This window comes from Oncorhynchus mykiss, chromosome 2, assembly GCF_057628025.1.
Source record: "Oncorhynchus mykiss isolate SJ-2025 chromosome 2, ASM5762802v1, whole genome shotgun sequence".
NCBI classification, from domain to species: Eukaryota; Metazoa; Chordata; class Actinopteri; order Salmoniformes; family Salmonidae; genus Oncorhynchus; species Oncorhynchus mykiss.
In genome coordinates, this window is record NC_143023.1 from 72,829,607 (window position 1) to 72,842,078 (window position 12,472).

Below are 12,472 nucleotides of genomic sequence, written 5' to 3' on the forward strand. Positions count from 1 at the left end.
AATTTTTTCCAAAAAGTACGATCTTTCTCCCCATGTGCAGTTGCAAACCGTAGTCTGGCTTTTTAATGGCGGTTTTGGAGCAGTGGCTTCTTTCTTGCTGAGCGGTCTTTCAGGTTATGTCGATTATAGGACTTGTTTTACTGTGTAAATACATACTTTTGTACCTGTTTCCTCCAGTTTCTTCACAAGGTACTTTGCTGTTGTTCTGGGATTGATTTGCACTTTTTGCACCAAAGTACGTTCATCTCTAGGAGACAGAACGCGTCTCCTTCCTGAGAGGTATGACGGCTGCACGGTCCCATGGTGTTAATACTTGCATACTGTTGTTTGTACAGATGAATGTGGTACCTTCAGGCATTTGGAAATTGCTCCCAAGGATGAATCAGACTGCTGGAAGTCTACAATGTTTTTTCTGAGGTCTTGGCTGATTTCTTTAGATTTTTCCATGATGTCAAGCAAAGAGGCACTGAGTTTGAAGGTAGGCCTTGAAATACATCCATAGGTACACCTCCAATTGGCTCAAATTATGTCAATTCGCCTATCAGAAGCTTATAAAGCCATGACATAATTTTCTGGAATTTTCCAAGCTGTTTAAAAGCACAGTCAACTTAGTGTATGTAAACTTCTGACCCACTGCAATTGTGATACATTTAATTATAAATTAAATAATCTGTCTGTAAACAATTGTTGGAAAAATTCCTTGTGTCATGCACAAAGTAGATGTCCTAACCGACTTGCCAAAACTGTAGTTTTGTTAACAAGAAATTTGTGGAGTGGTTGAAATACAAGTTATAATGAGTCCAACCTAGTTGTATTTAAACTTCCGACTTCAACTGTATGACTGACATACTGTATCTGTATATAGCTGAATGCCACATAAGACCTGAGGTTTGCTATAGTCCAAGGTTCATCATAGGAATTGGATCATTTGAGGTCTCCTGAAGAATCATTTTTTACTATAAAATAAAAATAAAATGTTTTATGTTTTGTAAGGCTTCCATCAGTTCTGTGACACTGGAACAATCAATAAACAAGAGTTACATTTAGTGCATCTGCTCTGTCTACGTAATCATGTCATAAACCTAAAAGAATGAATCGTCAATCCCCTCAACACTGACTCGACACAGCTCATACCATACACATGTTGGTTAGCTAAATCCTCGTTCAGAACACACATGCTATCTCCTGTCTCTCCAGATGCAAATTAATTATTGGAGTGCCCCCCCAAATTAGCATCACTGCGGGCTGGCACGCTGTAGGTCCTCAGGCAGGCATTAGTGTGCGGTGACGTGGTACAGGCTCCGATGGCCACTCTGCATGACTGATTGTGTTTCAGCTCACATGACGTGACGCAGGACCCTGACGCTCCTCTAATATTTATACCCCAGTAATTACTTCCAATGACTTAGCCTGAGTCTGGGCCCATGGATGGACTTTGGCAACCTTGATTTAGCCTGATTGTATCATAAACAGAGGGCCTACCTCTAACTCATGATAACAGTTATATCAGTGTGATTAAATTATCACCTCTAATCCTTTTTTTGTCACTAGCTAAAAATAGTGATTTTGTTTTTATTCACGATTTAATACATTTGGATTTGGATCAGTTTTGGGTTAAATCTGCTTCTGTTACCACTGTACTACTCATGGGCATGGGAGAACAAAGTCCAGCAAGAGAGATTAAGTTGTCGTTACATGATGCTGTGAAAGTCAGTTTAGTACCTCCTAGACCAGGAGTGGACCGTATTCCATCAATATGAAAAATAAATTGAGCCAAAACAGAGAAATGGAGATGGAGCAGCAGCTTCAGCACCCTGTGACAGGGAAGGTTAGGGAGTCACAGAGATAATCAAAACGATTATTGTGGGTCACATTTTTTTTAATGTAGAAAAACTGACATAGGATGTACCATTATCACTGTACTCAAGGTAAAAAATAATCTAATCCTTCTCACTCTCAGATAAATAAACTGTACTGCTATGTTTTATACAGTTAAATGTAATAAATATGATACATTTGTGACATTAACATTAAAAACGTTTTTACAAAAATGATTCAATGCAGTGATATGAGATCTGTATATAAAACATTTACATTTTATATTTTTGTCATTTAGCAGATGCTCTTATCCAAAGCAATTTACAGTGAATGCATTCATCTTAAGATAGCTAGGTGAGACAACCACATATCAAATAAAGAATACGAACGTTACATTCCAGCTACACAATGGATATATAGCTTTTTTAATTAAGAAATGCATGAAGGTACCCATAAGCAATAATTTCTGGTGAAAAATAAACTTCTACATGTATTCCCATGGCAATCCTATGTTAATAAATAACAAAAATAAATAAATGTTAATAAAATGATGTCATTATTATAATCTCTCATCTCACCGCTAAATTTAAACCACCATTTTTATTTGACTTGGATGTACAGTACCAGTCAAAAGTTTGGACACACTTACTCATTCACAGATTTGTCTTTATATTTACTATTTTCTACATTGTAGAATAATAGTGAAGACATCAAAACTATGAAATAACACATATTGAATCACGAAGTAACCAAAAAAGTGTTGAACCAATCAAAATATATTTTATATTTGAGATTCTTCAAAATAGCTACCCTTTGCCTTGATGACAGCTTTGCACACTCTTGGCATTCTCTCGACCAGCTTCAGCTGGAATGCTTTTTCAACAGTATTGAAGGAGTTCCCACATACACGTATGCTGAGCACTTGTTGGCTGCTTTTACTTCCCTCTGCGGTCCGACTCATCCCAAACCATCTCAATTGGGTTGAAGTCTGGTGATTGTGGAGGCAAGGTCATCTGATGTAGCACTTTGAATGTATTAATCTAATGTAATTTATCAGAATTCCAGTAAAGCCTAATTTTATCCTTCCCTAGTGAGATTACAAATTCTTTGAAAGTAAAACTTGGAACCAAAACACATTATGTCACTGCAGTCTGCTTGAAATGTCCAATTCAAAAGTACAGTATATTTCCAAGGAAGTTTTATTCATTATACAACGTGTGGGTGTAATCCTGAATGCTGATTGGTTGATTGGTGTCTATTCCGCAAGTACCACTGGCTAGATCTGTGACGTTAAAATGCCTATTTACTCTGGTCCATCTGACTGCGCAATACACTGTCTCATCAGCCCAGCCAGGCATTTTATAAAATTGATCTCCACCAAAAAAAGCATCTAGACATTATCTCACATTACTTTGAGACTAACATTTAGTTTTCAACAGCGACTTGTTTTTTTCAACATTGTTCCAATATTCAAATTCTATCTCCAACTGTCCCATAGTAAGGAACATGTTGGGAGTCGGGACGAGACATGCAGGCAGGTAGCGTTTCTCAGCCAGTCAAAATCATGAATCAGCCTACATAATTTTTATGGCTATATACAAAGAAATGTAAATTGAAAAAAGGTCAAATGACTTTGTTGCTATTCTGGCGTGACTGTAAGTTACCCGTAGTTGGCTAGCTAGCAAGCAAGGGAAAAGAACGTTGCCAGCCAGTATGGCAATGAAACATTTAGAAGAAACGACTGATACAGAACAAAAAGACTGAACGACTGTGTCGCGTCTCTGGCAAACTAACTGATAGAATGAATGACCACCCGGCTTGGGTAGCATCCCTAGATTTGTGTTGGGACCATTACCTTGTGGAATAAGTATGAATAAATTAATCAAGATAATGCTTTTAATGCAAATATGTCAATTATTATTTTAATATGTTGATAACCCGCTGTATAAAAGTGATAATGCCCTCAAATCTGTTGTTTGAAGGACTTCATCTCAGATCTCATCTCTAACAACACCCGTGCTAATATATCCTCCAAACACTGACTTCTCTGGCATTATCATTTAAGTGGAATATATTTTGGCAAGATTAACAAAGTCAGATCAAACAGCATTTACGATAAGAAAGTAACACTTTGTCTTCAAAGTCTTACAACAAGAGGTGAGGCTCTAAAATAGACATGTGAGATAAGGAAGAGGAAGGAACTAGCATGTGATTTCTGGCATGAAAACAATCTTCCATATCACTAAAAATAAGTAACCATAAATAGAGTTGGTCCTACACTTGCCCTGGAAATGTACTGTAAAGGTCCAATGAAAGAACACCAAGTTCTTGATGAAAAGATAAGAATATCCTTACTACTTAACTTACTACAGTACATACAGTAACAGTGTTTATAAAAAGTAGGCCTACTTCTGAGGATAGTTACATATGAATTATGTAGAGTTGTTGAAGGAATTCTGAATTCCTCTGTTTTAATTCCCAATCAAAATTAAACACTCTGTCAATGCATTCGAAGGGTTTGTAAGACCCTATGTTTTATAAGAATGGACAGAGCCCCGGTCTTAAAAGTCAGGTAACAGTCTTTAATTCGAAGAGTACTGGGTGCATACACATTTTACCACAGGTTATAAACTAAAAATGACGTCAGCGTTTTCTAAATGTTCCGTCTCTTCTTGACACTGGTAGAAAGGCCCTATAGTTCAAGCCTTCCCTCCTCGCCTAAAGCCAAGGTCAGTCAGTGTAGATAAGCATTCTAGACAGTCTGGAGATAGTTCATTAATTTGTACAAAGGAACAGACCATCATTGTTCCAACTTTTGCCCACGTTCACACACCTCCGTTCCAGTACCAAGGCTGTGTTCTCAAGCCTTCCCACATCCGTCTCCCTACCAATTTAATATAATTTACGAGTCAAGGTTTTCTTGTGTAGATAAGCATTCTAGCCAGTCTGATTCATTTGTACCAATGAACAGACTGTCATTGTTACTAAACTCCTGACCACATTCACTTCAGTACTGGGATCAGATAAGAAAATTCATACATATACAGTAATATTTAGTATTTTGATTAGTACATATACAGTACCATAATTGTATTCTGATTAGTACATCCTGATTGAAATGTATACATAATTAGTCATTATAGACAAAAAATTCCCTTAACAAGAGTGCATTCGGAAAGTATTCAGACCCCCCGACTTTTTCCACATTTTATTACTTTACAGCCTTATTCTAAGATGATTATTTATTATCTATTTAATCAATCTACACACAATACACCATCACAAAGAAAAGACAGATCTTTAGACATTTTTGCAAAATTATGAAAAAATTAAAATATAAATATCTTATTTACATAAGTATTCAGACCCTTTGCTTTGAGACTCGAAATTGAGCTCAGGTCCATCCTGTTTCCATTGATCACCCTTGAGATGTTTCTACAAGTTGATTGGAGTCCACCTGTGTTAAATTCAATTGATTGGACATGATTTGAAAAGGCACACACCTATCTACAGTGCCTTCGGGAAAATATTCAGACCCATTTACTTTTCCACATTTTGTTACATTACAGCCTTGTTCAAAAATGTATTAAATAAAACAGTAGACCGGCACAAACCTGTCTATGTACAGTTGACAGTGCATGTTAGTGCAAAAACCAAGCCATGAGGTCAAAGGAATTGTCCGTAGAGCTCCAAGACAGGATTGTGTCAAGGCACAGATCTGGGGAAGGGTAGCAAAACATTTCTGCAGCATTGAAGGTCCCCAAGAACACAGTGGCCTCCATCATTCTTAAATGGAAGAGGTTTGAAACCACCAAGACTCTTCCTAGTGCTGGCCGCCCGGCCAAACTGAGCAATGGGGAGATGGGCCTTGGTCAGGGAGGTGACCAAGAACACGATGGTCACTCTGACGGAGTGCTAGAGTTCCTCTGTGGAGATGGGAGAACCTTCCAGAAGGACAACCATCTCTACAGCACTCCACCAATTAGGTCTTTATTGTAGAGTGGCCAGATGGAAGCCACTCCTCAGGAAAAGGCACATTACAAGCCGCTTGGAATTTGCCAAAACACACCTAAAGGACTCTCAGACAATTAGAATCAAGATTCTCTGATCTTATGAAACCAAGATTGAACTCTTTTGACTGAATGCCAAGCGTCACGTCTGGAGGAAACCTGGCACCATCCCTATGGTGAATTATGGTGGTGGCAGCATCATGCTGTATGGATGTTTTTCAGCGGCAGGGACTGGGAGATTAGTCAGGATCGAGGGAACGATTAACGGAGAAAAGTACAGAGAGATCCTTGATGAAAAACTGCTACAACGCGCTCAGGACCTCAGACTGGGGTGACGGTTCACCTTCCAAAAGAACAGCGACCCTAAGCACACAGCCAAGACAACACAGAAGTGGCTTCGGGACAAATGTGATATTTCCATTCGTTTTTTTTGTACATTTGCTATAATTTCTTAAAACCTGTTTTGCTTAGTCACTATCGGATATTGTGTGTAGATGGATGAGAGAAAAAATTATTATATCCATTTTAGAATAAGGCTGTAAACAAAACAAAAATGGAAAAAGTAAATGGGTCTGAATACTTTCCGAATGCACTGTACCTCGTGATACCCGAGTCTGTCCCATTTGAGTGAAGCAGGTCAAACATGATGTCATATAACTAAATATAGATGTAGGAATATCCCGTGGAGACATTATTACATGGTGGTATTGAGTCCCACTACCTCACCCTCATCTGTGTTCACTAAAGTATCAGGTTAACACAGGAAAGGAATACATTGACGTGGAATATCCATAAACAACAATCACATATGCCAGCTTTAGAAAATCTACCTTTTCTTAATGGCATATGCAGTGATATTTTTGGAACATCTAATCAGCTGTGACCTAAAGCAAACAGTAAACCATTACCCTTTATTCTTTCAAACATATTGATGTTTATTCTTATACTCCAATTGTTCTGTCCATCTACTAATCTGTTAGTGTCATGGTAGAATCTAGGTTTGTTTGCTGTGTCTATTGATCGAGATACACAATGTTTTTTTGTGACAATGGATTATAGACAGTGTAATTACAACAGAGGGGTTGCTAAGCAGCTTTGGTACAACTCCCAAACCCAGACCAATCATTCAGTAGTTATGGGTGGAAAAAAAATCGATACAGTTGCATATCGCAATATTATGACACAAACTGTTCACTATGACACCACCCTCTTGTTGGTGGAGAGAATTTTGCAGATTTTAAGCTTATTTCCTGCAATTCTATACATTTTGCCATGTCTAATGTGCATTCATGTGATATTTGAGTGACAAAAAAATTACAAGTTGATCTGGATGTTTCTGACAAGTTGTAAATTGCTCTCAATGACTTAAGTGATGATGCACTACCTACTTTTGAAATTGCACCTTGAGCATTCTACTATTACAACTTTCAAGAGTATAAAAATATAAACCTATCATTGGATGGCCAGCTGAGTCAACAGTCGATACAAAGCTATCCATCATTATCTGTCCCTACACAGGGTCTAGAGACAAAGCCAGCCCCCACGAGTATTGTTAAAATGTAGGTTGGATGTGGGATTGGGTGGGTGTATGCATCAGAAATTGAGGCTTCCTTATGAAAAAGCCCATGTACTAAAAGGCTACAAGGACACAATCACGCAGTGCTATCTGAACAATTACAAGGACAGGGAGTGCAAGTCTTTGTGGCAAGCTTCAATCTGCAATGTAAATTATGGTGATTCATTATTTTTTTCTGTGGGCACTGAAAGCACTATTGAAGCCTTCACATTAGGTTGATTATTCATCCTTTGTCAATGAAAACATTTGTGAATCTGCCTTTAGTCCTGTTATACACCTGGAGCAGGGCATCACTGTAATATTTTCGGTTGCTTCAATGTCATTTTTAGATGTAAATGTTGCTTAATTATTCTACAATTATTCTTTCACCTATTGCTAATCGCATATTATCACAGAGTTCCCAGGCTCTGAGAAAAGCCCAGCAGTTATATCTAGTGACGGAGGATGGTTTTAAGGCTGGGTCTTAACTGCTGAAAACAGCAGGATGTGCCTCCCTCTCCGAGGTTTACTTTATTCAGCGATTCCGAGCACTCTTCAGGAGGGTACACATCGACTTATACTGTATGCAGAAAAATCACAGTATGTTTTATACTGTTACTGTAAGTAGGAAAACCATAGTATGTTGTATACTGCATGCAAGAAAACCACAGTATGTTGTATACTGTTACTGTATGCAGGAAAACCCCAGTATGTTTTATACTGCTACTGTATGCAGGAAAGTCCAGTATGCTGTATACTGCTACTGTATGCAGGAAAATCACAGTAGGTTGTATACTGTTATGGTATGCAGGAAAATAACAGTATGTTTATTTTATGCAGAAAGACCACAGTATGTTCTATACTTTATCCAGGAAAATCACAGTATACAGTACAAGCAATCTGGCCTGCGAGATTGAGAGCTGGATACCAGCTCCTGTCCCTAAGCTGAGGTATAATATATGCCATTTACCAGACACTTTTATCCAAAGGGTTTCAGTAAAATGGGTATACATTTCCATATGGGTGGCCCCAGAGAGGATCGAACCCACGATAATGAGTGAAATGACCTTGGGAAGCAGAAAGAGAGCATGGGGTAGTAAACACTAAGCGTCATTCCAGATGTTCCCACTGTATGAATAACCAGATGGTAGATGACTGTTGTAGTGGTACTAATTAAGGGGCACATGGTAATGGCATGTGCTTTAGTACAGTGCAACTTGAGATCAAAGTCTTTGTGCCCTGGACATTTACATACTGCATCTACCAAGTTGTGTTATCCCAGAATACACAATTTGTACCAAAAAAGGGGGCAGCATCTCAACTAAAAGATGGGTGGTATTTTCAGTTTTTCATTTTCAAACGCCTTTCACAAACTAACACTCTCACTTTACTTTTTTTTCTTACTAGCTCTGACTTTGCTGAAATCTACTTTACTGAGGAAAAATGTATTTGACTGTGATATGTGGTTGTCCCACCTAGATATCTTAAGATGAATACACAAACTGTAAGTCGCTCTGAATAAAAGTGTCTGCTAAATGTCTAAAATGTAAATGTAAATGTTTAACTCATAGCTTTCTGATAAATTGGGTTTTTAGAAGGTCATTGCGAACTGGTCATTAGCACCGTCTGAAATTCAGCCCGTTTCTGGTCACCACTGATATACTGATTCCTGCAAAGGTCATTAGGAAATGACAGGCATAAAGGAAATAAGAGAAGGCAAGACTCTCACATCGGCACATGAGACGGGCCTGTTTTACAACTTCCCCTGCTGAGAAAGAGGTAAATTGGGAGGGTGGCCTAAGTCTAGACAAAAATAGATAGTCATCCAGAGATGTAATTTTTCTGAATGATGGATAGTAAGAGAAATCTAGAGTGATTATTGCCAGTATGCAAAAAATATATAGGCCTACAACATAACATGTTGGCTGTGTACAATGTGATATCTCGTATAAGGAAGACCTTTCAGTCTTCTGTCACCATATTAAAACATTAATGCTTGCAACAGATGTACTCCATGGCTGCCCTTTTAGATACTAAAGATAAGGAAACAGATATTTTTAATAAAGGATTTATTAGATACAGTATAAAATCTCTGCTCACAGTATAAAAGTGATAATAAATACAATTTAAATAAATAAGACAAATTATTTAAGTTATAAAGTGATAATGCTTGTGAGCGGAAGTTCAACGTCCCCCAGAATGTAGTCTCTTTTCATAGTGGACATTTTATTGACAATTTTAAATCTCAGAGAGCGTTGGCAGAGGTCCTCCTCTGAGATGGCATCAAAGAAGAAGTCCTCATTGAAGATAGGGTTACGACTCTTCCTGATGACTGTGCTACGCTGCTTCTGGACCTTTCCAGGCACCAGGGAAAGGCTGACACTGCAGTTGATACTCTTGGGGTCCACCGAGTGTGTGTATAGTCCCTCAGCACTGATGAGCCGCACCCGCAGCCTCTGGTTATCAGGACAGTACTCTGCAGAGAGGCGCAGGGTGCCATCCTTCCCTATAGGAACCATGCTCTCCCTCATCACCCTTTCCCTGTGCAGAACCAAGTCTATGGGGAAGATGGTAGGAGGAGCCAGACCGAAGCTTGGTGGAAGGCCTTCTACCAGCCCATCTGACGCCCTCCTCATGAAATTGGGACTATTGTCTGTGGAGCTGCCCTCGTCTGTTGACAGGGAGTTGTTTCTGGACACCACAGTCTTCCTGATGTTTCTGGAAAGAAGCCTTTCATGACTCAGTGTTTTGAAGAGGGAAGACTTCGGTGGGGACCTGCTCAGCATTGGGGAGCTGAAAGGGGAGGACTCAGCTGAGGAGGTTGTGTCACTGTCCAGTGTGCCCTGTCTGTTGAGTGTATAACCTCTGGGCGAGAGTCTGGAGGTCAGGGTGTGAAGACTGAAGGAGGAAGGGGAGGAGGAAGGGGAGGTAGAGGGGGAGACTCTGGGGCAAGTGTTGGACCTGCTCCTGGGGAGCAGCAGCGGTATGCCACAGGAGCCAGGGTCATTGTGGAACAGGGACTCCTTCCTCCTGGTGTGGGGGCTCTCCAGCAGGGTACAGAAACCATAGCAAGTCTGGGCTTTGGCCATGTGGGGCAAGGAGAGTGCTGCCTGGCTTTGAGGGTCTGCATTGGTGGTCTCCTCATCACTACAGTCATAAGGGCTCTCGTCCACATTCTCTACCTGGATGATGTGTGGGCTGATAAGCTTTCGTGTTGGGGCCTCCCTCTTAGGGCTCCCCCTCTCAGATTCACACAGGGACACTCTGATGATGGGGGCCTGGCGGCTCTGCTCTGTACCTTTCGGCTCCTGGAACGATGGGATCTTAGGAGGGATGCAAAACTCTGGGATAGTGTCTGGGGTGATAATATTAGGACACAGGGAAAGTCTCTTGTGTTTCTCAGCTTTCTCTCCAAACATATCTCCGATCCTGAAGCTGTATTCCGTTGAGGGGAGAGGCAGGTTGGTTCTCTCCACGGACACACGGATCTTCTCCACCACCCACATGAGTTCTCTGATAGGGCTTGGTAACTGGAACAGCAAAAGGAAATCCTCATTAGACAACACAAATGGAAAAAAATCACAGCCAATCAAAAAGCCTGTTTTCAAAAACTAGTTAAATACTAGTTTTTCTTCAAAAATTAAAAAATAATTCAAGAGAAAAGGTAAATTATTTTCAAGTCATGATTATGATGTGATGCTTACCTTGTGTAAATGAGATGTCAGTAAATCCAACACTGTGTCCTTACAGACCGGCTTGTGAGATAGATAACGATTGTAGTAGTAAAAGTCTCTAAGTTGCAGGCTCAGAATCTCTCTTGTTAAGACCAGCTCCTCTGTAAGCGACTGACTGAAAGAGCTGCCAGGCTGTTTAAATATGACCTGGTGGTGGGGAGGAGACCAGGACGACTTCCACACACCCTTCAGTCCTCTGACAGGAACCTCCCCTTGGCCACCCGTTCCCATGGAGACACCCAAGCCACAACACAACGCTCCGTGCCCACAGCAGGGGGAAAGGTCAGCCAGATAAGCCAACTGAACTACTTTGAAAATGAACATATGTATCTGACCAAAGGAAAACATGTTCATTGGTTTGTTTGATTTTCCATTTATGCAGATGAGAGGGGGACGTAACCTTGGGTTGTTTACTCAAATAAAGTGAAATGATAAGATTATGGCTGAGGCCTGTTGGTGACCCTAGGTTGGCAGTACTTGAAATGCTGCGACAACATTGGCTTCTGATGAATAGAATGTGGATCAAACCTCTCTAAATCAACCAATGAACTGTGACCAACTGTTAAAAATAGCTTAAGTGTAAGGATGTTGCAAAGACACACTGAAATCACAATATTTTCCATGATCTTTTAGGGATTTTGAATGCAATGCACTTGAATAGTAGTAGAAATTCACATCACTTGAATACTTAATAGCTGTCTATACGTATGTTCTATGCTGGTACCCACTCTACTGTTGCCTATGTATAATGACTGATATTGACAAGAGGATTACAACCAGACTAGTTGAGCTACTTTAAAACACAATGCTGCTTTGAAGACAAAACGGAGCACGTTCTCACATTATTTTAGACACCTTGAAATGAAAACACAAGTATAATAGGTCTACACTCCACACAAAACAACCTGTCTTAATCCATGCCAACGATACCCTCTTGTGGTGGGAGAAGGATCAGCTTTTCTATTAAAAAAAAACGATTATATTTTGGACAGTGAAAAAAGAGGAGTGCCAGTGGAGCAGAGGCATGGACACCTCTAATACTTTACCCATAGATCACGGATAAATCAGGAAATATCTGGAGTTCATTGTCACATCAATATAATTTCTTTCAACAACTCAATCCAAACAAAAATCATGTCACACCTCACAGTAGAAGTCATGGTGTTCAGTTCATGAGTCATATGGTAAATTGACATGGAGTAGGTTGATTACTGTACAGTATAAAGCTACAGTACCACTTGGATGTTCTGTTTGACATTCCTTTGGGTTTCATTTAGAAAAAGCTCAGTAATGGCCAAAGTTCAAGTTGAACATCTTAGTAACCCTGTGCAACCACACAATTGGACAGATGGTGA

The 12,472-nt window shown here is 39.8% G+C and overlaps 1 protein-coding gene across 1 annotated transcript; it reads right to left on the bottom strand.

Annotated features, from left to right (window-relative positions):
- Positions 1-9,437: 9,437 nt before the first annotated feature.
- Positions 9,438-11,254, bottom strand: c2cd4a (C2 calcium dependent domain containing 4A). The gene is made up of 2 exons (XM_021570993.3): positions 11,088-11,254; positions 9,438-10,913 (listed from the first exon to the last, which is right to left on the bottom strand). Exon 2 carries the CDS (start codon positions 10,887-10,889, stop codon positions 9,537-9,539), a length of 1,353 nt encoding a protein of 450 aa, XP_021426668.2. The 5' UTR covers positions 10,890-10,913; positions 11,088-11,254; the 3' UTR covers positions 9,438-9,536.
- Between the last annotated feature and the right edge of the window lie 1,218 nt (positions 11,255-12,472).

Excerpts from the sequence above, each read along its gene's own strand:
- c2cd4a (XM_021570993.3), bottom strand. The coding sequence starts at position 10,889 with ATGTGGGTGGTGGAGAAGATCCGTGTGTCCGTGGAGAGAACCAACCTG.